The sequence below is a fragment of the Hypanus sabinus genome, chromosome 10 (genome assembly GCF_030144855.1).
Source record: "Hypanus sabinus isolate sHypSab1 chromosome 10, sHypSab1.hap1, whole genome shotgun sequence".
Classification (NCBI taxonomy): Eukaryota; Metazoa; Chordata; class Chondrichthyes; order Myliobatiformes; family Dasyatidae; genus Hypanus; species Hypanus sabinus.
This window is the reverse complement of record NC_082715.1, coordinates 100,511,546-100,537,460: the sequence shown is the minus strand read 5'-3', so window position 1 is coordinate 100,537,460 and position 25,915 is coordinate 100,511,546. Positions and strand designations below refer to the sequence as shown.

At 42.2% G+C, this 25,915-nt stretch overlaps 1 protein-coding gene across 1 annotated transcript; it reads right to left on the bottom strand.

Annotated features, from left to right (window-relative positions):
- Positions 1 to 1,220: 1,220 nt before the first annotated feature.
- Positions 1,221 to 25,915, bottom strand: LOC132400320 (uncharacterized protein C6orf163 homolog). Its single transcript, XM_059981278.1, has 5 exons — positions 25,139 to 25,915; positions 16,395 to 16,489; positions 10,794 to 10,901; positions 3,192 to 3,394; positions 1,221 to 1,684 (listed from the first exon to the last, which is right to left on the bottom strand). Exons 1-5 carry the CDS (start codon positions 25,275 to 25,277, stop codon positions 1,237 to 1,239), a joined length of 993 nt encoding a protein of 330 aa, XP_059837261.1. The 5' UTR covers positions 25,278 to 25,915; the 3' UTR covers positions 1,221 to 1,236.

Below are 25,915 nucleotides of genomic sequence, written 5' to 3'. Positions count from 1 at the left end.
CAATTTATATATCTGAAGAAATGTTTGGTAGCCTCTTGCTTACTTTCATATTCCGTCTTTACCTTCTTAATAACTTTTTTTAGTTGTCTTCTTTTGGTATTTAAAAGCTTCCCAATCCTCTAACTTTGCACTGATTTTGCTCTATTATATGCCTTCTCTTTGGCTTTTATGTTGATTTTGACTTCTCGTTACCCATGGTTGTGTCATCTTCCTTTAGAATACTTCTTCCTCTTTGTAATGTATATATCCCGTGCCATCCAAACTGCTGTCATAACAACAACCTCTCACTCAATTAAGAACAAGGAAATGATTGTAGAATTTAGGAACGGGAAACCAGAGGTCCATGAGCCAGTAATCATCAGGGGATCAGAGCTGGAGAGGGTCAGTAACTTTAAATTCCTGGGTGTTACTATTTCAGAGGACCTGTCCTGGAACCATTATATAAATATAAATGCAAAGAATGACAGCACCTCTACTTCCTCATGAGTCTGCTGAGATTTGGCATGACATCAAAATTGGCAAACTTCTATAGATGTGTGATGGAAAGTGTGCTGACTGGCTGCATTACAGCCTGGATTGGGAATACCAGTACTTTAGAGTGGAAAATCCCACAAAAGTTAGTGGATTCAGCCCAGTACATCACGGGTAAAACCCTCCCAACCATTGAGCACATTTACATGAAACATTGCCGTAGAAAAGCAGCATCCATCATCAAAGATCCTCATCACCCATGCTCTTTCCTTGATGCTGGCATTAGGTAGAGGGTACAAGTGCCTCAGGAACAGTTACTACCTCTCAAGCATTAGGCTGTTGAACAAAAGGGGATAAGTTCACTCATTCTATTACTGGTGTTCCCTCAGCCAATGGTCTCACTTTAAGGACTCTATCTTTTTTATTTCGTGCTCTCTTTACTATTTGTCTTTTATTTATATTTACATCTTCACAGCTTGTTGATCATTGATCCTATTCAGTCACTGTTTCATAGGTTTGGTAAGTATACCCACAGGAAAAAGAATCCCAGGGTCATATGTAGTGACATGTACGTACTCTGACAATAAATTTTACTTTGAATTTTGAACTAAACATTCCAATCTTTCGTTACAAAGGCTTTTATTGATTTGTTTGAATGCATGGCTTTGAAAATGAGAAGATGTAAGAGGAATGATTTAATTTTAAGCTGTTTTATACAGAATTTCCAAAGTTAATCACAACAAATTCATTTTTAAGTGTTCTTTATTAATTTTGTCGCCGGCTTTGAGCTTTGTGGGGTTTGCAAACACGCAATGGGTTGGACAAATCTCTGCACATCGGTCGAGATGGGAGGATGAATTCTAACTGTTCTGGAGGTAAATTTGGAAAAGTGAGATTAATATAGTCCTGGAAAGCCTGTCTTGTCTCCCGTAACTCCATCTCCAGCTCCAGTTCCAAGATGGTCATGGTTTCCACACGCTCATAAACATCTTTGAGATTAACGTCTTTATCACACAGCATCTTTTTTAACTGGTCTATTTCAGATTGATGTCTGCTTTGTAAGACAACAATGGGGGCTTCAGCTAACTCCTTCTCTTCTTGGCGAGCTTTAGCTACTTCCTGTAGAATTATTTTCTCATACTCAGCTTTCTGGCTCTGCAGAGATTCTTGTACCAGAGATTCTTTCTGGTATTCAGCATTAATTTTTATCTTTCTAAACAAAATATAAACAAATGTAACATCATTTAAATTAAATTAAAAACATGGCTGGGTGCTCTACCTGCTGAAATGACATGCAGTTCTGAATGCAGTATTGTTCCAAGTCCAATGGCATTCAATGTAAAAAGGCTCAACTTTGGGAGATCTACTGCCCACTTGTTATGTTAGAGGCCATGAATCCATACAAAAATAATAGAGGAAGCTTTAATCACACCAATTCTCACAATATCTTTTTCAAAGTGGAGAACAATATGGCCTTGCTGAGCTGATATCTACCCTTCTTTCACCTTGCAGCCATAACCACAAAGTGTACAGTGTGAAAAAGACTGACGATTCCATTGAGCTCACTGCCCGGCACTGCGGTGCACTCCACATGACTCCATGATCATCCTGCTGTCATGTGACTAGCTCTTGTCTGGGCTGATGAATTCCCTCCTTTCGGTTCACAGATGATGAGTTGCCTTGTGATATTTCATTCCTGAGTTTGTTCTCAAGTGGGGCAGGGCCACCTTCTCAACCCACCACCCAAAGAAATGTCAAGATAAAAAAAAATCAGTGTTTCCTCAGGGAAGCAGAAGAATTATTTTCTAAATACATATTTTAATAAATATTAAGGGCTGTTTCCATTTTTGTTTAGCTTTTTCCTACATTCCCCTGATCCCAGATCCCAGAGTTATTGTAAGAATAGCTGGCATTTTCGTCATCTGGAGTCCTCCTGCCATTCAATGACAAAATTCCACACCACTGGATTATCCACCAAAGGCCAGGAGATTTTTTTTGCAAATGCCACAAGAAGGGACTGACATCGACAAGCAAATGTACGGAAGGTAGATAGTCAGTCATCAACAAGCCATTCCACCAACTCCACCACTATTCAACTGTACTTACTGGCTGGCGGGTCAGACAATCTGGTCCATTGTGCTCTCCGCTCCCAGTTTAACCACGTATTTATCAATACTTTTCCACTTTTTACTCCACACAATGCATTAGTGGCAATAAGGCAGATTATAAGGCATTACAGGACAAAGTAAATACATAGCTGTATGCCTTATGGCTGTTAGGTTTGTTATCTCCATTCTTATTCGCTCCAACCATCCCACCTCAAATCTTTGCCTTAAAAACTGCAAATGCTAAGCATCTTAAATAAAACCAGAAAATGCTGAAAACAAACAACAGGTCAGGCAGCTTTGAAGGGGTGAGCAGGGGAGAAACAAAGTTACTTTATCAGGACTACAAAGAGACAGTGATGCTCAACTGGCAGTTAAGTGGCTTCTTGGACCTCTGTTGATTTTGCTCTCTCTGACACTGTGTGAAAGCTTAGCAGGATTTTCAAAGCACACCCATCAAGATGACATCAATATCTGAAGGGGACAGTGCATCTACCTGGAAACAAGTTGTGGAATCAAAGACTGTGGTCATCAGACAGCCCAGCATAGAATGACTCCAACTATTCCAGCAAGAAGTTAATAGATGGGAAGCACTCAGTGCCAGTGAGAACTTACAATACTACTTCCTCAAGGTTTTGCAATGCAATGGCCTTTTGTTCCTCTATGGCTTCCTGTACAACCTTCTCCTTTTCAGCTTCACATTTCTGAATTGTCTGCTGGATTTCTTGAGCCAGGCGTTTTTCTCCAGCCTCTCGTTCCTCTCTGGTTTGCTGCTGATGTTTCCACTGCATCTTGGCCTCAGCTTTTTGTACTTCATCCTAACAAAATAATTGGAGAAAGTCCTTAGACATATGTGCATTTGGAAAGGCAGTGGCTTTGATTAGGGAGAAACCCTACTTCACTAATTTGGTTGAATTTTTTGAGAACATAACCATAAAGCCGAATGACGAAAGGGTGGTACATGATGGACTTCAGTAAAGCAATTGATAAGGTCCTACATGATGGACTGGTCCAGAAGGTTAAGACACATGAGATCTAAGATGAACTGGCTGATTGGATTCCTAATTGGCTAGATGATAATTGGCAGAGTGTGATGGTGGAAGGATGTTTTTCTCCTTGGAAGCCTGTGACCAGAGGTGTACTGTAAGGACTAGTGTCGGGACCTTTTTTGTGATATATACTCGTGAGCTGAATGTGAATGTAGGAGGTTTGGTTGGTAAGGCTGAGATGACATAAAGTGTTGTTGTTAGCGAGGAAAGTTGTTTCAGGTCATGGCAGGATATAGAGTAGATCATATCAAAAATTGGATGAAGTGTTGGCAGAATTTTAGCAAGTGCAAGATGATGCATTCTAAGAAGTCAAATAGAAATAGGACATTTCTGTAAACACTAAGGAATATTGATGAACTTTGGTGTTCAAGTCCATACTTCACTCAAAAAAATGTCAACACAGGGAAATAGAATGGTGAAGAGGGTCTATGGTATACTTGCTTTCATTCATCAGAACGGAGAATATAAAGGTTGCAACATTATGTTGCAACTCTACAAAAAAGCTGGTTAGACTGCACTTTGGATATTTTCTGCTGTTCTGGTTACAACACCATAGGAAAGATGTGGTTGTGCATTTTGAGAAGATTCACCAGGATATTGCCTGGACTGGAGAACTTTAGACATGGAGAGAGATTAGGTAGGCCAGGCTTGTTTTCTCTAGCAATGGTGACATGAGAGAGGTATAAGAGGAATACATCAGGGAGATGGTCAGAATCTTCTTCCCGGGGAAAATGTATCAAAAACAGTGTATCAATTTAAGGTGAAAGGAAAGAGTTTTAATGGAGATTTGAGGGATATGTACAGTCTAGTTACTTTCAAAAGACATTTAGACAAGTACTTAAGTAGGCAAGGCAAAGAAGGACATAGACCTAGAGCAGTTGGGCAGTAGGTTTGGCATGAATGTGAGGGGCCAAATGGCCTGCTTGTGTGCTGTACAACTCTAAAAGAATGATTGTAAGTTAGGGAGAAATGTTACACTAATTTGGTGAGAGGCAGAACTGTGAAGTCATATGCTAAATTTTAAAAAAGACAATAGAATAAATTGTAACATGATTCATAATAACAGATAAGTTCTCTCATTTCTGTGACAAATGCGTTACTTTTCTCACCATTGGAGGATAATAGTCATCTCTGATTTGACCCTTTACCCATTGGACAACTTACTGATACTCTATTTAACCTCACAAATGAAATCCCACTTCCTGGATAAAGTGATCTCGAACAGCATCAAAGCTCCTGAGTGAAGCATGATCTACAACTGTAACCTGCATGGAATTGATATGCATTGTCTGTGTCCTACACTCAAATAAAAAACTCATTGGTACATCTTTCAACCATAAACCTGTCTACCTTTCTGGTTTGTTTTGTAACTGACAATGTGGTGGAGCATAATTGTGGTAGTATATTAATCATACTAGATGTTTGCTCCCACAAAATGGTAATACTAATAGTTTTTTAGAGTCATAAAGTCATACGGTGTAGGAATCAGAATCAGATTTAATATCACTGGCATATGTTGTGATGTTTGTTAACTTTATGGCAGCAGTACAATGCAATACATGATAACTAAATATAGAAGGAAAAACTGAGTTACGTTAAGTATTTATATGTCCATTAAATAGTTAAGTTAAAATAAGAAGTGCAAAAATAACAGAAATTAAAAGTAATGTTCATAGGTTGAATGTCTATTCAGGAATCTGATGGCAGAGCGGAAGAAGCTGTTTCTGAATCGCTGAGTGTGTGCCTTCAGGCTTCCGTACCTCCTGACAGTAACAGTGTGAAGAGGGCATGCCCTCATGGTGGGGATCCTAAGGCACTGCTCCTTGAAGATATCTGGGATTCTATGGAGGCTGATACCCATGATGGAGCTGACTAACATTACAAGTTTCTGCAACTTAATTCAGTCTTGTGCGGTAGCATCCTCCGCCCCCATACTACACAGTGATGCAGCCAGTCAGAATGCTCTCCGTGGTACATGTGTACAAATTTTTGAGTGTTTCAATTGACAAATCAAATCTCCTCAAACTCCAAATGAAATATAGCCGCTGTCTTTCCCTCTTTATAGCTGCATCAATACGGTGCATCCAGGTTAGGTCCTCAGAGATGTTGACACCCAGGAACTTGAAATTGCTCACTCTCTCCACTTCTGATCTCTCTATGAGGATTAGTTTGTGTTCCCTCATCTTACCCTTCCTGAAGTCCACAATCAGCTATTTGGTCTTGCTGACGTTGAGTGCAAGGTTGTTGCTGTGACACCACTTGACTGACTAGTATATCTCGCTCTTGTATGCCCCTTCATCACCATCTGAAATTCTGCCAACAATGCTTGTATCATCAGCAAATTTATATACGTAATGATATTTGAGCTATGCCTAGCCACACGGGCATGGGTGTAGAGAGAGTAGAGCAGTGTGCTAAGCACACACCCTTGTTAATTCTCAGCGAGGTGGAGATGTTATTTCCAATCTGCACAGATTGTAGTCTTCCGGTTATGAAGTTGAGGATCCAGTTGCAGAGGGAGGTACAGAGGCCCAGGTTGCGTAGCTTTTCGGGTGTTAAAAGTTGAGGAACAGGCTATTCAGCCAACTGACTCCTCATCAAACATCAATCACACATTAAACTAACAACACCAAATCCCATTTTGTCAGCACATTGACATCCTCCAGATTTTAACATTTACCTATATACCAAAGCCAACTAACCTCGCACATTTCCTTGCACTGTGGGAGAAAACCACAGCACCCGGAGGAAACCTTGGAAAGGCTTAATAGTGCAACTATTAAAGCTGGTGTCTCATATTGTCACCAGCCCAGGCACAATACTGATATCATCTGTATGGAGACTGCTCGTTCTCCCTGTGGCCATGTGGACTACCTCTGGGTAGTCCGGCTTCCTCTCCAACCCCAAAGACATGCAGGTCAGTAGGTTAATTGTGTCGATAAGCGTTAGAATCAGGGTCCAGAAATGGGGTTGATAAAATAATGGTGAGAAGAAAACGGGCTTGGGAAGGCCTTTGACAAGGTGCCACACAGGCAGCTGCTTAGCAAGCTAAAATCCCATGGAATTACTGGGAAGTTACTAGCATGGGTGGAACATTGGCTGGTTGGCAGAAAACAAAAACTGGGAATAATGGGATCCTATTCTGGCTGACTGCCAGTTACCAGTGGAGTTCCACAGGGTCGGTGTTGGGACCACTGCTTTTTACGATGTATGGTAATGATGTGGACTACGGTATTAATGGATTTGTGACTAAATTTGCTGATGATATGTAGATAGGTGGAGCAGAGGGTAATATTGAGGAAACAGAGAGCCTGCAGAGAGACTTAGATAGTTTAAGGTAGTGGTCACCAACCTTTTTAAGCCCAAGATCTCCTACCTCGGCCTTAGTGAAAGGCAAGATTGACCCCAAATCGATTAGGCACACGCATGTGCACTGGGGCAAAAAAGACCGGAAGTAAAACCCCGCAACCTGGAAGTAGAAATAATGTATGAACACCAGGGGTTGCCACCCTTTTTTTTGCACCGCGGACCTGTTTAATATTGACAATATTCTTGCGGACCGTCTGATGGAGGGGGGGTGGGGTGGTGTCACAACCGGAATACAGCGATACTCGAAGCAGGTTCCTTATGTCCAGTCTATTCCGCAATTTAGTTTTTGTGGCTCTCAGCACTTAGCTGCTGTCCCGCTTGCTCACTTTTTTTCCACTGAAAAAAACTCAACGGGTTTGTCTTTAAGTGCTGGGTGCTTGGACTCGGTACCAAAGCAGTTTTGAGGGCTTCATTGCCTCATTAGACAGCCTCCCGCCCGCCTGCCGCCAGACGCCTTCGCCAGGTGCGGCTGTTCCCGTACCGGGGCCACGGCGGTCGCAGTCCGGAGAGAATGACCGACCAAGCGAGGAGTGTGACCTGGCGCTGGCCCGCCTCCCTTGTAGGGTCAATCGGGCAACAAAAGTTTGTTTCAGTAGATCGCAGCGAGGAAGCTGCTCTGATACTTATGAAACCCTGAGCCTGAATTAGATCATCTGCGAATATGTTAGCACCAGGTTCCCCACAAACATTCGGTGTGCTAAACAGGTTTAGAGGCAGCGCCCATCTGTCCGCACTCCAGGCCAGTACCAACGGCACTTCCCGCCAGCCACGCGAGGCCAACCAATGATCCCTGGCGCGAGGGTGTCACTGCGTTTAGGCGACTGATGACCTCGTGTGTATTCAAGTTCAACAGTGGGCGTGACAGAGAATGAGGAAAGGTGCAGCTGACTCGTATCGCTTCCTTGCGGCCCGGTGGTTGGGGATCACTGAAGTACACTGTAGTGCGTGGCGGGGGAGCTACACACATGCGCACTGGGCGGAAAGAACGGAACTAAAACCCCGCAGCCCGGAAACAATCTCTCAACAGTATTTGTGTATTTATTTTTCTTTTTTTTTGGGATCTACTTGGAAAGTCTCAAAGATCGACCAGTTGATCGACGGGTTGGCGACCACTAGTTTAGGGCAATGGGCAAAGAAGTGGCAAATGAAATACAATGTTGGAAAGTTTATTGTCATGCATTTTGGTGGAAAAAAAAATGGGCAGACTATTATTCAGATGGGGAGAGAATTCAAAATGCAGAGATGCAAAGGGACTTGGGAGTCCTTGTGCAGGATACCTTAAAGGTTAATCTCCAGGTTGAGTCAGTTGTGAAGAAGGTGAATGCAATGTTGGCATTCATTTCTAGAGGTACAGAATATAAGAGCAGGGATCTGATGTTGAGGCACTCGTGAAACCACACTTGGAGTATTGTGTGCAGTTTTGGGCTCCTTATTTTAGAAAGGGCATACTGACATTGGAGAGGGTTCAGAGAACATTCATAAGAATGATTCCATGGTTACCACATGAGGACTGCCTGGCAGCTCCTGGGCTGTATTCCCTGGAGTTCAGGAGAATGAAGGGGGATCTCACAGACACATTCCGAATGTTAAAAGGTCTGAACAGATTAGATATAGCAAAGTTATTTCCCATGGTAGGGGATTCTATGACAAGAGGGCATGACTTCAGGATTGAAGGACATCCATTTAGAACTGAGATGTGGAATAATTACTTTAGTCAGCGGATAGTAAATCTATGGAATTTGTTGCCATGAGCAGCTGTGGAGGCCAAGTCATTGGGTGTACTTAAGGCAGAGATAGATAGGTTCTTGATTAGCCAGGGCATCAAAGGGTATGGGGCGAAGGCAGAGGAGCGGGGATGACTGGAAGAATTGGATCAGCCCACGATTGAATGGCGGAGCAGACTCAATGGGCTGAATGGCCTACTCCTGCTCCTATATGTTATGATTAGTGTAAAAGTAGGTACATGATAATTGCTTGATAGTCATCATGAATTTGATGGGCCAAAGAGCCTATTTCAATGCTCTAACTCTCAATTATTCTATGAGACCTATATGGTTAGGGCAGGAACATAGAAACTCCACACAGACAGTTCCAGTGGTTAGTGATGAACTCCGGTCACTAGAACTATGAGACAGTAGCACTGCAAGCTGTGCCCAAATAGCTCTATGAACCAGGAAAGAATAATAAAGTTACAATACAGAAAAGCTCTTTATGTTTGTGAGGAAGTGGCCAATATAGATAAAAGGAAAAGCATCACAACTATTACAAACCAGCCAATGCACAGAACTATTGCATGCTGAGCTATTCCAGCATTGAACATAAAAAACAAGCTTAACAAGGAAAGCTAGTTTGGATTTACATGCACAATGCTGACGATAATCATGTGTATAAGCCGGTTTTGTCTCTGAGTAATGGAAGAGAAATTATCTTACTTGCTGCTGAGTGCAGTTGCCAATGGCTTATATAAGGTGCCAGTTGTAAACAAACCTCAGCATTTCTTTCTCTGAATTAATCGATTGTGGGTTCAAATCCTACTGGCAAAGCAGGAGCACCAGAACCTAGTCTGGTTCTTCAGTGTGATACTGAGGGAGTGCTGCACTGTTGGGGGTGCTTTCTGTCAGATGAGATTGTGGTGAACTACATATACCTGTCTGGACACGCCCCCCCCCATCTGACTGCTCCTGTGACTCCTCCCACTGACCGTGGCTCCTCCCACAGACCCTTGTATAAAGGCGATTGGCACCTGAGCCCTGCCCTCAGTCTCCAGGATGTAGCATGGTGGTCAATTGCTGCTTGTTCTTTCCTCCAGCCAATAAAAGCCTATATCTCACCTCATGTCTCGGAGAGTTATTGATGGTGCATCAGAGATATTATACTGAGAACTGAATCTCCTTGGACTGTGTAGTATATCCTGGATTACACTCTGTTAAGAAATTTGCCACAGTCAATAGACAATAGGTGCAGGAGTAGGCCAATTGGCCCTTCGAGCCAGCACCACCATTCACTGTGATCATGGCTGATCATCCACCATCAGTAACCCGTTACTGCCTGCTCCCCAAACATGAATGTTGGATCACACAATGCAATTTCTTGGTCCTATTCAAGACAAGGAAAACAGACAGAGCTCCTTTTTAATGTTACTAAGGAATCATACTAAGTCTCTTTCTCCCTGGGCTCTCTAGTTTCATCTCTGACAACATTCTTTAAACTTCAACAAATCTAAAGCCCCTCCTGCCTAATTCTTGTACCAGTCATCTACCATCTTACACGGCTGGTACTCCCCATTGCCTCAGTATTTTGTTATTTCTATATGAATATTTTTCTGTGATCACCACTCTATGCAGAGATACAGGACAGTAACAGGCCCTACTGTCCCATTGAGCCCGCGTCACCCAATTACACCGATGTGACCAATGTCGTTGAAATGTGGGATGAAACTGGAGCACCCAGAGGAAACCCATGCAGTCATGGGGGGAATGTTCAAACTTCTGACCTACAGCAGTGGAATAGAACTGGATCACTGGCGCTGTAATAACATCGCACTAACCACAACATCTTACTTCAATCATTTTTGAAACTGAAAGCATTCCCTCTTCCAAACCACCTATACAATTTGTTATATTTATGTCTTCCTTCACCCCTTATCAGATCTTACACCACCTGGGGCCAGGCACTCTGGAATTACCTCTCTAACCATCTTCCTTCCCACCTCTTTCTTTTCCAACTGTCTCCTCAGTGCAGTACATTTTCACCTCTGACTAAATTGTCGCTGTAGCAACGTGTTTAAACATGAACCCACCTTTATTTCACCAATAAGTTTATTCTTCAATAGCTCCAATTCCTTATTCTTTTGCTGCTCAGCCACAAGAAGAGCATTTTTCACTGCTTCTGTTTCCTCTTTCAAGGCCTAAGCAGAACATTACACATAAGAAGCATAACAAGGTTATTTACACTGCTCACTTCTTAGGAAAAAAAGTAAATTTAATTAGATCTGAATCATTAAAGATAAAAAGATAGGAAGTTATCATTTGGATCAGCAGATGGCCAGTCACATTCTCTTCCCCTTGTTGGGTAAGATTCATCAGGTCAATGAGACTTCACTGTAAAGAACACCTCATAACACCTTGTGCTAGTGGAACTTTGATAGCAGTGCAGGTAAGGTTGTGGACTGAATGTTGTAACCTTGCAATTGGAAGGATTTTGTGGGCAACAGAATGAAGAGTTAAATAGCAAATAAAAGTATTATCTGTATATTGTTTAAATCTATATGTCACAAAAGCATTTCAAATTATTGCGCAAGGAAAATCCATCCTTTGCATTCAAAAGGAATCGCTCTTCTTTGTTAATAGGTTTGCACACAATCTTCCCTTAAGCCAGGGTTGAAATTGCATGAGTTTTGTTGCCATCAAGTAAAAGCATGCGGTATTAACATGTGTAGATACTATTCATGCTATGCCCATACTGGATGCCATACTGGTGCTCAAGAGAAGTCTAAAGAGCTGCCGATAGAAATGGCAAAAAGTTCAGTTAAAAATTTAAATTTATTCATGGACCTACATTAATGCATGGATAATTTCCTGCAATTGCCATCTGGAATGGATTGAGATTGACTATAAATGATTCTCAGCTGTCGGGTATTCAGCACTTAAAAGGGAACTTGCTCTGGTTGCAGTAGAACTTAAGGAACAAATGGAATCTTTTCTTCAGCAATACATCAGGTGTTATTTTTAGGTTCTCATTAATATCTGTTCACAATCTGAAGTTCTGTACCCCATGGTTTCAGCTGCTGCATTTATAATTTAGACAACAAGCTCGGGATAGAGGTTCCTCCATCCTATGTTATTTAGAGGTAGCAGTAGGTTTATTAGCCAGGTTAGATCATCCTTGTCAATGCAGAAGGGTCAGATAGATAATAGCCCCAAGGGAAGTTAAGAAGAAGTCTTGTCGGACTGCCATTTACTGATTAACAATCGAAGTAACTAATACGCTAATACAGTATACTAATAAACTAATATACCTGGTCCATTTCCGACACCTCCCTCCACTTTCTTGATCTTTCTGTCTCTGTCTCTGGGGACGGCTTATCTACTGATATCTACTGTAAGCCTACGGACTCTCACAGCTACCTGGACAATTCCTCTTCCCACCCTGTCTCTTGCAAAAATGCTAGCCCCTTCTTGTAATTCCTTCGTCTCTGCCGCATCTGCTCTCAGGATGAGGCTTTTCATTCCAGGATGAAGGAGATGTCTTCCTTTTTTAAATGAAGAGGCTTCCCTTCTTCCACCATCAACTCTGCTCTCAAACGCATCTCTCCCACGTCCTGCACATCTGTCTTCATCCCATCCGCCCACCACCCCACTCGGGATAGCGTTCCCCTTGTCCTCACCTACCACCTTACCAGCCTTTGGGTCCAATGTATAATTCTCCGTAACTTTCGCCACCTCCAACGGGATCCCACTACCAAGCACATCTTTCCCTCCCCCCCCTTCAGCTTTACACAGAGATCGCTCCCTATGCAACTCCCTTGTCCATTCGTACCCCCCATCCCTTCCCACCGATCTCCCTCCTGTTCCTCCACGAACAAGTGCTACACCTGCCCTTACACTTCCTCCCTCACCACCATTCAGGGCCCCAGACAGTCCTTCCAGGTGAGGCAACACTTCACCTGTGAGTCGGCTGGTGTGGTATACTGCGTCTAGTGCTCCTGGTGTGGCCTATATATTGGTGAGACCCGACACAGACTGGGAGACTGTTTCGCTGAACACCTATGCTCTGTCCGCCAGAGAAAGCAGAATCTCCCAGTGGCCACACATTTTAATTCCACGTCCCATTCCCATTCTGATATGTCTATCCATGGCCTCCTCTACTGTCAAGATGAAGCCACACTCAGGTTGGAGGAACAACACCTTATATACTGGCTGGGTAGCCTCCAACCTGATGGCATGAACATTGACTTCTCTAACTTCTGTTAATGACCCTCCTCCCCTTCTTACCCCATCCCTGATATAGTTTTTGCCCCCTCCTTTTTTTTCTCTCTCTCTGCCCATCACTCTGCCTGTTCTCCATCTCCCTCTGGTGCTCCCCTCCCTCTTTCTTTCTCCCTCGTCCACCCATCCCATGATCCTTTCCCTTCTCTAGCTCTGTATCCCTTTTGCCAATCACCTTTCCGGCTCTCAGCTTCACCCCACCCCTTCCGGTCTTACCCTATCATTTTGCATTTCCCCTTCACCCCACTGCTTTCAAATCTCTTACTATCTTTCCTTTCAGTTAGTCCTGATGAAGGGTCTCAGCGCGAAACATCAACAGTGCTTCTCCTTATAGATGCTGCCTGGCCTGCTGTGTTCCAGCAGCATTTTGTGTGTGTTGCTGTAAAGTAACTAATATATTACTTTTCCAAGTGGTCTTCTATAAGCAGAGGAACACCTACCTTACGACAGCATCTTTAGAGTGGAAGTGAGGGAGTAGCAGCAGGAAGTAGAATTTGACCTCTATCTGTCATTGACACCTGCTTTGGCACTTGGGATTTTAATGTTCTAACTTTTTCCAAACTATCTTGAGGTCATTAAAGCCACTAGTCTGCCTATAGTCCACAAATATCTCAGAATGGGGACTAATGAGTACTGACAAAGAAATTCACCATTTTCCTTAAGGGAAAACATTAAAAGACAATAATAGGGACAACTCACTTCTATTCTCCCTCGACTGACTCAATAAAATCAGATGTGTCTGTACAGACATCCATTTACCATGACTGAAGAACACTACTGGGCTCTGCCCGTCATTGCCAAAATTCCACATTCTTCTATGATCATCCAGGACTATAAAGAAAATCTTCCATTTATTCTCTCCGTCAGCCCCTCCCGTGCCCCTCTATCATTGTCTATGTTCAGGACCTCTGTCACTTCTCTTCCTCACTTAACCTCCTATAACTTCCCCAGACTGACCATGAACTTCATGTTCACTTTATGATCATCTTATCAAAGAAATCTAGCTCTCGCTCACTCAACAGTCCTCCCATAAAACTACTGCACATCTCACTGCCTTTTCTGGCTAAAATAAAAACAGAAAATACTGGAAGTGTTCCACAATCAGGCTGCATCTGAGGGAAGAGACACAAAGTTAGAGTTTCAGGTTGATGACTCATCCTCAAAAACTGGGAAGCAGAGAAACAAGCTTGTTAAATTCAGAGAGTGGGAAAAGTGGAATGCCTTTGATAAGGTAAAATTGAGATGACCATGTTGTCAGAGGCATCTACTTTCCCTCACACAGCCTATAGCTTACAAAACTTCTATTATTTCCTTGCCAATTTTGACCAGAGGTCTTCAACTTGAAATAATAAGTCTTACATCATTTCCCACAGATATGGTCAGGCCTGCTCACTATTTCCAGCATTTTATGTCTTCTGTTTAGTTTAATTTATTTTCCTAGCTGCCATATTAGCTAATACTGTAAATTATTGCTCTCCTCAAAGGGTTTCTCCTCCCTTGCAATTTCCCCAAATGAGAGATCCTTGGTTCATCTGCCAATGCCTCTATCGTCCGACCTCCACTTCCTTTCCCATCTCCAAAAGCATTGTTGGCCATTTCTTTCTCCTCCAGTTTTCCACCAGGAGGGAGTTTTCTTGCCAGTTTCTCTGCTTATCCATTGGATCAGAGCCAGAGAATCACCTGCAATAGCATTTCTTCACACTCCTGCATTGTTACCTCTGCTCTCTTCCACTGGCCCATTCCTTGTCCTTCTCCTGTTTCTCATCCAGTTATGGTCTCATACTGACATCATCCAAAAACTCAGTATCAGCATCAACCACAAAATTTGAGTCTACAGCCCACCACTTCTTTTAATTCTCCCAATGTCCCAAGTTATCACACTGGTTGCTGACATTTAGTGTTGGATGAACATAATTTCCTTTTATAAAATATTGGCAATGTAAAAACTGATGTCCTGGGATCTAGCCACAAATGCCACTCTTCAGCCACCAGCTCTAGTCCTCTCTGTGGGCACACTGCACTTGAATCTAACTGTTTGGAGTTCTGTTAGGTTATTTACACCTCAGCTTAGCTTTCAATTCCAAGTCCTCTCTATCATCAAGACTGCTTATTCCACTTCTACAACACTGACTACCTCGACTGGAGTATACCTGATCTGTTGCTGAAATCCTCAAACATTTAACCATATAACCATATAACAATTACAGCATGGAAACAAGCCATCTAAGCCCTTCTAGTCAGTACCAAACGCTCTCATCTTGTCCCACCGAACTGCACTCAGCCCATAACCCTCCATTCCTTTCCTGTCCAAATACCTATCCAATTTTACTTTAAATGACAATATTGAACCTGCCTCTACCACTTCTACTGGAAGCTCATTCTACACAGCTACCACTCTCTGAGTAAAGAAATTCCCCCTCATGTTACCCCTAAACTTTTGCCCCCAACTCTGAACTCAAGTACTCTTGTTTGAATCTCCCCTACTCTCAATGGAAAAAGCCTATCAACATTAACTCTATCTATCCCCCTCATAATTTTAAATACCTCTATCAAGTCCCCCCTCAACCTTCTACGCTTCAAAGTATAAAGATCTAACTTGTTCAACCATTCTCTGTAACTTAGGTGCTGAAACCCAAGTAACATTCTAGTAAATCTCCTCTGTACTCTCTCTATTTTGTTGACATCTTTCCTATAATTCAGTGACCAGAACTGTACACAACACTCCAAATTCGGCCTCACCAATGCCTTGTACAATTTTAACATTACATCCCAACTCCATTATCCATTTGATCCATTATCTCTTATGCTTGATTGTTCCGGTACACTTTGAGTTGGGCCGAGCTTCTAACTTGTTTCCTTTCAGATTATTTAAAGAATGTAATTATGAGGCTGGATATAGAACTTCTGTAGAATTGTGCATAGCTCAAGGAAGCTCTCTTAAGATTTTTTCTAATACTATATAATGCTGTCATCGTGATTCGTTGCTGGTTCAACATCAGTCAAGTGGATATCCAAATGCCCAGTTGCTTATAATGTTGATTTGATTGCTTATTTGCTTTGCAATTTAATTGCTCATATGGAGCTTTATTACCAAAGCAGGGCATTTCTTAAACTGTAAGGGCCATATGCTAAATTCCTCATCTACCCCAAGCTTTGGTCTCCAGAGCTGTGAACTAATGATTCCCCTTGAGTGTCGGGTACAGTTGAAGTTGGGCTCAATTGTGATGCCTCTCTTATTAGAAAGGCTGAACAATAGCTTCTTGTATTGACAAGCTGTTTCACCAGTACTAGTTGATATGATTGACCCCTTAAGCTAAGTTTTCAGTTGAATAAATGAATATTTGGTCAGATAGTGAACAATGCCAATGCTTTCAACAAAATCTAAAAGGGAGATAATTGATGAGTTCTCATACCCTATTTAAAACAGCTGCTCTTGCTTCCTCCAAGGACTGCTCCTGTTTAATATTGGATGCTTCTATGTATTGCTGATGAATTGCTGATCCCAGTTCTATAGTGGCAGAGAAACACTATGTTATTTTATGAATCCATTTAATTACACAGCACACAAGGAAAACTAGATGTAGTTTGAATCCAATGTTTATCAGCAAAAATTAAAACCATAAGATATACTGTAGAAGCAAAATTAGGTCATTTGTTTTCCCTCTCAACACCATTCTCCTGCCTTCTCACAGTAATCTTTGAAACTCTTATATTTCAAGAACCTTTCAAATTCTGCTTTAAATATATCCAGTGACTTGGCCTTCACAGCCATCTGTAACAACAAATTCCACAGATTCACCACCCTCTGGCATAAGAAGTTGTATTTATTTGTTTGTTTATTTATTTAGAAATAGTGCACAAAACAGGCCCTTTGGCCTAGCAAGCTGCACTGCCCAGCAACCCACCTATTTATCCCTAATAACAATTTATCATGCCTAATTAACCTACTAACCAATACGTCTTTGAAACGTGGGAGGAAACTGGATCAATCCACCAGAGGAAACCCATGTGCTCACAGGAAGAACTTCTTACAAACTCTGAACTGCGATGACCTGAGCTGGAATTGTGTCACGCTCAACCCTATGCTATTGTGATGTCCAAATTCCTCTCTGTCTAAAGGGATATCCTTCTATTCTGTAGCTGTGTCTTCTGGTCATAGACTCTCCCTCTACTGGAAATATCCTCTGCACATCCAGAGAGATTACACAGATAGAATGGACTGCACTGCTTTCTGTGCTGAAATCTGCCTGATTCTTTGAAGTATTCAGATTGATCTGTGTGCAAGCGAATCTCACACAACGTCCAAAATTCAACTCTAATAATTCTAAAAGAGCGGCACAAATGTCACTGTTCCTGAAACTTCATCAACTGCCTTTTGATTTCAAATTTATATTTCTTTTTTGCCCATCCCAAAAAGCCTGTTTGTGACAGTACCATAGGCAAGGTCTGTTAAATCAGATGGGTTTTGAACTAATGGCATTCTTGGTGTTGGAAGATAGATGAATGAAATGATGCAACAATAGAATAAATTGCACAAAATTTACTGGCCTAGCTAGTACACTTTACCAATATGCAAATTTTGATTATGCTGGTATGAAAAAGGGTATTTGAATGCAAACAAGGGAAGAGAATTGGTCCAGAAGATTGTGTCACAAATTAAGAAGGCTAAGCTGTGAGTAAAACTATAAAGGTATAATGTTGCATAAAGGAGGCATTTAAGACAGAACTTTGTCAAACCACATAAAATTTCAAATGATATAGACAAAGTCTGTCAAAAATTAAAATAGATGATATAAATGAAAATGAAAAACAGTAAAGAGTGAGAAGACGACTGAAAAAACAGCTGAAATTGTGATAAATGTTCAGAATAATCAATCAGCAAGGTAAAGGAAGTGAATAACATTCAACATATTTCATTTGCTGAGGTAGTTAATATACAGTATAAAGTAAAACAGCATTTTGCAGCCTGTAATTTTTTTGTTATGTTTTTGAAACACACTAGTATCTATAACAAATTACATCAATGTGTCATTTCAAGTGATGTCAACACCAAAGGCACTTTCACCATTCATTATGCAACATAATGCCATTAAATAATTCCTTAGTTTTCCACTTAGCAGCACAGGATCAGGTAACCTTGCTGCAGGGCATCAGAATCATTCACCTGACTCAGATCATGTCATGTTGTAGCAAGTGACATGATTTCAGGTTCAGTGCTTGTGGAGAAAATCTAAAAGATCAAAGAACCAACAATGCAGTTTAGAAGTAATATTATGAAAATTATCTTACATTATTTGCTATTTATTCTTTTGATGCATTCCAAATACTACAACCACCATTAAAGACAAGTTGAAATCATAGAACGACTTTAAAGAATGAACAACACTAGAAACTTCATATATTGATTGGGAAAGGTGAATAAAGAAAAGGGTTCTACAGGTGAGAGGGGAATGGATAGCTAGATTCTCCTTGGGTATATTGGATTGGACGGTATAATTTTTATTTTCCTTTTAGTTTAACTTTCTTATGTTCATTTGTATTTTTGTATAATTATCGATGCAAATACAATTGTTCAATGTGTTTCTTAAAGGTATCTTTCAGAAAGCTCCTTGGGTACTGTGTTACTTGAATAGGGGCTATCTTATTGGTTAGTTCAAGCAAAGGAATTTGAATGGAATTTATTGCTAATTATCAAATTGGTTTAAGAAGATTATACCACATTTTGTCTCTACGTCTCTTTGTATAGGCTTTGCTTTTGCTAAACCCTTTGATTTCTTAAGTTGTATAAGATGTTGGTCAGGTAAATATAGAGTATTGTGAGCAGTTCTGGTCACCCATCAACAAAAAAGCTAGCAAAAAACTTGAAAGAGTCCAGAGAACATTTACTCAGATGTTGCTGGACTTGAGGAATTGAGTTAAAGGGAAAAGTTGAACAGGTTAAGACTTTATTCCCAGGCGCACAGGAAAATGAGAGGACATCTTATAGATATATACTAACTTATGAGGGGTATGAATCGGGACAATGCATGTAGGTTGGGTGACTAGAACTAGAGGTCACAGGTTAAGGGCGAAAGGTGAAATATTTTAGGGGAATCTGAGGGGGATCTTCCTCACTCAGAGGGTGGTGCAAATATGGGAAAAGTTGCCAGTGGAATGGGGTAGACATGGGTCCAACTGTAACATTTAAGATAAGTGTAGATAGGTACATGGATGAGATAGGTATGGAGGCATATTCTCTGGGTGCAGGTAGATGGGACCAGGCAGAACTCTAGGCCAGCATGGACTAGAAGTCCCAAAGGGTGAGTCTCAATGAACTATTACTATGAGTGAATGAGATCAATTAAAGCAGGGTAATGGAAGAAAATATATCATTGATGGAGCCATGGCTGTTTCTCAATATCTTGCTAAGTTAACATTGAAGTTAAGAGTGTCAGGGAGCTCGAGTTTAGGACCATAAGACTACCCCTTATACCTGCAAATGATGTTCCCTAAGATGATTTCTTTAGAAACAGCTCACGGGATAAAGAACAATTTGGCATTCTGCACAATGGAAAGTATGGATTGGGGTAAAGTGATACATCAGAATCTGTTACAAAAGTAAAAGTCAAAGTAAAATTTATTGTCAAAGGATGTATATGTTAAAATACACTACCTTGAGACTCAGTCTCTTTCAGGCAGTTACAGAAAAATGAAGAAATACAATAGAATCAAAACAAAAATATACCTAAATGGATCCTCTCCATCTCTGATTCCCCAATGAGGATTGGCTCGAGGACCTCTGGCTTCATCCTCCTGTAGCTAATAATCAGCTTTTTGGCTTTGCTGACACTGTATGAGATGTTGTGCTTATGGCACCATTCACCCAGTTTATCAATCTCCCTCCTATATGCCAATTCATCACCACCTTTGATTTGGCCAATAACAATGGTGTCATAAGCAAAGGAGTATAGGAATAGAATGAGGTGGAGGATAAATGCATGGCAGAGGGATTGGAGCAGGGGGAAGGGATTCAGATTTCTGGATCATTGGGACCTCTTTTGGGGCAGGTGTGACCTATACAAAAAGGACGAGTTGCACTTGAATCCAAAGGGGACCAATATCCTGTCAGGGAAGTTTGCTAAGGCTACTGGGGATAGTTTAAACTAGAATTACTGGGGGGGTGGAAACTGAACTGAAGAGACAGAGGAAGGGCCATTTAGCTCACAAATAGAGAAAGCTTGGAGGCAGTGTGAGAGGGAGGAAAGGCTGGTGATAGAGAAGGGATGCGCTCAGACTGATGGTTTGAGATGTGTCTATTTTAATGCAAGAAGCATCATGAACAAAGCGGATGAGCTTAGAGCGTGGACCAGTACCTGGAACTATGATGATGTGGCCATTACAGAGACTTGGATGGCTTAGGGACAGGAATGGATATTTATAGTGCCAGGGTTTAGATATTTCAAGAAGGACAGGGAGGGAGGCAAAATAAGTGGGGGTGTGGCACTGTTGATCTGAGATAGTGTCACGGCTGCAGAAAAGGAGGGAGTCATAGAGGGATTGTTGACTGAGTCTCTGTGGGTGGAAGTTAGAAACAGGAAGGGGTCAATAATTTTATTGGGTGTTTTATATAGACCACCAAAGAGTTACAGGGACATTGAGAAGCAGATAGGGAGACAAATTCTGGAATGGTGCAGTAACAAAAGGGTTGTTGTGATGGGGGATTTTAATTTCCCAAATATTGATTGGCATCTCCCTAGAGCAAGGGGTTTAGATGGGGTGGAGTTTGATCAGGAAGGTTTCCTGACACAATGTGTAGATAAGCCTACGAGAGGAGAGTCAGTACTTATCTGGTGTGGGGAAATGAACCTAGTCAGGTGTCAGATTTCTCAGTGGGAGAGCGTTTTGGAGATAGTGATCACAATTCTATCTCCTTTACCGTAGCATTGGAGAGGGATAGGAACAAACAAGTTAGGAAAGTGTTTAATTGGAGTAAGGGGAAATATGAGGCTATCAGGAAGGAACCTGAAAGCATAGATTGGGAGCAGATGTTCTCAGAGAAATGTATAGAAGAAATCTGGCAAATGTTCAGGGGATACCTGCATAGGTACGTTCTAATGAGAATGGGAAAGGATGTAGGTACAGGAACTGAGGTGTACAAAGGCTGTTGAAAATCTAGTCAAGAAGAGAAGAAAAGCTTACAAAAGGTTCAAAAAACTAGTTAATGATAGAGATCTAAAAAATTATAATGCTAGCAGGAAGGAGCTTAAGAATGAAATTAGGAGAGCCAGAAGGGGCCATGAGAAGGCCTTGGCAAGCAGGGTAAAGGAAAACCCCAAGGTATTCTACAAGTATGTGAAGAGTAAGAGGATAAGATGTGAGAGAATAGGACCAATCAAGTGTGACCAATCAAGTGGAAAAGTGTGTATGGAACCGGAGGAGGTAGCAGAGATATTTAATGAATACTTTGCTTCAGTATTCACTCCGGAAAAGGATCATGGCGATTGTAGGGATGACTTACAGTGGACTGAAAAGCTTGAGCATATAGACATTAAGAAAGAGGAAGTGCTGAAGCTTTTGAAAAGCATCAAGTTGGATAAATCACCCAGACCAGATGAGATATACTCCAGGCTACTTGGGAGGTGAGGGAGGAGATTGCTGAGCCTCTGGCGATGATCTTTGCATCATCAATAAGGAAGGGATAGGTTTCGGAGGATTGGAGGGTTGCAGATGTTGTTCCTTTATTCAAGAAAGAGAGTAGGGATAGCCCAGGAAATTACAGACCACTGAGTCCTACTTCAGTGGTTGGTAAGTTGATGGAGAAGATCCCGAGAGGCAGGAATTATGAACATTTGGAGAGACATAATACGATTGGGAATAGTCAACATGGCTTTGTCAAAGGCAGTTCGTGCCTTACGAGCCAGATTGTATTTTTTTGAGGATGTGACTAAACACATTGGTGAAGGAAGAGCAGTAGATGTAATATATATGGATTTCAACAAGGCATTTGACAAGGTATCCCATGTAATGCTTATTGAGGAGTAAGGAGGCATGGGATCCAAGGGGACATTGCTCTGTGGATCCAGAACTGGCTTGCTCACAGAAGGCAAAGAGAGGTTGTAGACGGGTCATATTCTGCATGGAGGTCAGTGACCAGTGGAGTGCCTCAGGGATCTGTTCTGAGACTCCTTTTCTTTGTCATTTTTATAAATGACCTGGATGAGGAAGTGGAGAGATGGGTTAGTAAACTTGCTGATGGCTGGAGGTGTTGTGGATGGTGTGGAGGGATGTCAGAGCTTACAGCAGGTCATTGATATGATGCAAATCTGGACTGAGAAGTGGCACATAAGAGTTCAACACAGATAAATGTGAGGTGGTTCATTTTGGTATGTCACATGTGATGGCAGAATATAGTATTAATGGTAAGACTCTTGGCAGTGTGGAGGATCAGAGGGATCTTAGGGTCCGAGTCCATAGAACACTTAAAGCTGCTCTGTAGGTTGACTCTGTGGTTAAGAAGGCATACAGTGCATTGGCCTTCATCAACCATGGGATTGAGTTCAAGAGCCAAGAGGTAATGTTGCAGCTATATAGGCCCTGGTCAGACCCCACTTGGAGTACTGTGCTCAGTTCTGGTTACCTCACTGGAAGGATGTGGAAACTATAGAATGGGTGTAGAGGAGATTTACAAGGATGTTGCCTGGATTGGGGAGCACGCCTTATGAGAACAGGTTGAGTGAACTTGGCCTTCTCTCCTTGGAGCAGCGGAGGGTGAGAGGTGACCTGATAGAGGTGTATAAGATAATTAGAGGCATTGATTGTGTGGATAGTCAAATGTTTTTTCCCCAGGGCTGAAACGGCTGACATGAGAGGACACAGTTTTAAGGTGCTTGGAAATAGGTACAGAGGAGATGTCAGGGGTAAGTATTTTTATGCAGAGGGTGGCGAGTGGGGTGCCAGCGATGGTGCTGGAGGTGAATGCAATAGAATCTCTTAAGAGGCTTCTGAGTAGGTACATGAGTTTAGAAAACTATAGGGCTATGGGTAACCCAAGGTAATTTCTAAAGTAAGTACCAGTTCTAAGAAAGGGTAACTAATTGGAAAGATGAAGACTGATCTGAGTGAGTCAGCTTGGCTTTGTGCATGGGAAGTCCTGTCTCACTAATGAAATTGAGCCTTTTGAGGAGATTACTAAGAAAATTTTTTAAGGCCATGGTGGAAGGCATGGTAACATCAACTTTATCAAAGCTCTAGACAAGGTCTTGTGTGACAATCTGGTCTGAAAAGTTAGGGTTCATGAGATGTCAGGAGTTTGGGAAAACTGGATTCAAAATTGGTGATAGGAAGCAGAGGGTGGTGGTTATAGAGTGGAGGTCATTAAACAGTTCTTTATCACAAGTATTGGTACTGCGACCTGTATTGTGTCATCCATATAACTGACCTGGATGAGAATGTCTGTGGTCTGATAAGTAAGTTTGCTGGACAACACCAAGATTGGTGGAGTTGCAGACAGAGGGGAAAGTTCTCTAAGAATACAGAGGGATATAGTTTAGCTGGAAATTAGGTTGTATAGTGGCAACTTAATCCACACAAGTGTGAAGTAATGCATTTTGTGTTGTCTAATACTGGTAGGAGGAGATATGCAATAAAGGGCGGGGATGCATTAATGTACAGAGAGACCTTGGTGTGTAAATCCTTAGTTCCCTGAATATATGGATAGGGTGAAGAAAATATTTAAGTTTGTTTGCCTTCAAAGGTAAGATATAAGAACTGGGAACTAGGACAACATGTTATAGCTATACAAAGATATTGCTTAGGTCACACTTAGAAGGTAGTTTACACACGATAGAAAGGATGTGGCAACATCAGATAAAGTGCAGATGGGATTCACCAGGACGTTACCTCGAAAGAAAGTTACAAGGAGAGATTTGATAAGCTGGGGTAGTTCTAACTGGAGGGTGATCATATAGAAGTTTATAAAATTATGAGTAGTATAGATAAGGTGGATAGCCACTGCCTTTTTCCAAGGATATGGGGAATCTAACACTAGAGGGCATAGGTGCGAGAGAAAATATTTAATGGAGATCTGAGAGGCAAGTTTCTCAGTGGTGGTGGGTCTATGGAACAAGCTGCCAGAGGAGGTAACAGAGACAGACACAAACCTAGCATATGGATGGGTATGGGGAGGATTAGCAGAATATGGTCCAATAGGATTGATGAAGTTTGGCAACTTGTTCCATGGGGACGAGTTGGGTCGATGAAGCTGCGTCTCTGCAATACAACTTTACAATTCCACTAACCCCGTTTCTCCTTTCTGCAAATGCTGCTGATCATTTCCAGTTTGTTCTGTTTTTATTTCATATTTCCAACATCTTCGGGTTTTTTGGATCTCTCCCCCCCCCCCCCAAACATTTACAAACTGATTCTTGGGATGACCCTCTCTATTGTGTAATCTTCTGCTCCATAAATCTACAAAAATGTACCTTTAATCCAATCCTCCTGCAGCACTCTGAATGTTATCACTCCTCAACAGTCATAGCTATAGACTCGCTTCAGAAACCTCCCGGAAGCTCCATCAGCTGTGCTTCAAAATGCTCCTGAACATCCACTTTTCCTAAGACGATAGACATCTACACCAATATCTCCAGGTGCGGCCAGGGATTGTCGCACGCCTTAGTGAACTGCCACAGATGAGTTTGAGAATCCATTTAGAGCAAATTATTGAATTTTTTAAAAAGGCACGTGGTTTGCGACTAAGTCGTGCCCAGTTTACGTCATGTGCACGGCGAAGTATAGGTACAATGAAAAACTTGCTTGCACGTGGGTACAAATAAGGAAGGGTCTCGGCCCGAAACGTCGACGGTACTTCTTCCTATAGATGCTGCCTGCCCTGCTGTGTTCCACCAGCGTTTTTGTAAATGATACATACATTCTGAACCATAACCCCTGTGGTGAGGGACTAGAGTGCCAGCTCTTTATGTAACTTATTCCCACAGCATAGGCCTCCCCGCGCCCCCGCCATTCGAGAAGCCTGGTCCTGAACTTTGCAAACGTCCAAAAACCATACATTGGACCAGCCCTGCGGATCCCCCCCGCCCCCCGCAGCGGAAAGCATGAGTTCGATCGCCGGAGGCGCTCTCGCTGCACCCCAAACATTGGGGTCAACGTTACAGGCTCCCACCTAGAATACACTTGTGAGCGTTCTGTTGAATCAGGCTATGCCTCGGCTCCTTATACCAGGTGGGGAGCCCCCGCGTCCCTCCGTCTGGTGTCACAAGCAACGACTTCCTAGACTTGATGTTGAAGCACCAAGTATCCATTCAGACTCCAGCACCTTCACCCGAAGTGATGCCTAACGATCGGTTTCTCCCCCCCTCGATGCACTCTCGACTGGCTGCCGGGTCCGGTCGCTGTGGAAACGGGTCCAGAGTTACAAGGCACCACTTATTACAATGATACCGTCACCGTGAGCTGGCCATGACTGAGGACGAGAGGGAGGGGAGGGGGAAGAAGGGATTACTGTAATAGAGGGGAATGTGGAAAGTATGGGGGAGAGGGAAAGGGACGAAAGAGAAGGGGAAGGGCGGAGGTGCGAGGGAATAGGAGAAAAGGCAAGAAAGAAATTAGGAAAGATGGAGGTGGAGAGAGGAGAGGGTGGGGAGGGAAGGAAAGGAATAGGCTGAAGGAAGGGTGGGAGAGAATGAGAGAAAACTAAGGGAAAGGAAAGACAATGAAATATGAGAGGGTGAGACAAATGAGGGGCATTTGTAGGTGAGGAGGGAGAGCAGGGAAAGGGAAGATAGTGACTAAAGGGAGATGGGGAGAGAAAAATGAGCGATGAAGAGGCTGAGGGGAGAATAGGAGAAATAATGGAGAGATTAAGGGGCAGTAAGAGAAAGTGAGTAAGGCTGGTGAGGAGACAGGAGAGTAGGAGGGATTGATGAAGAGGATGAAGTGG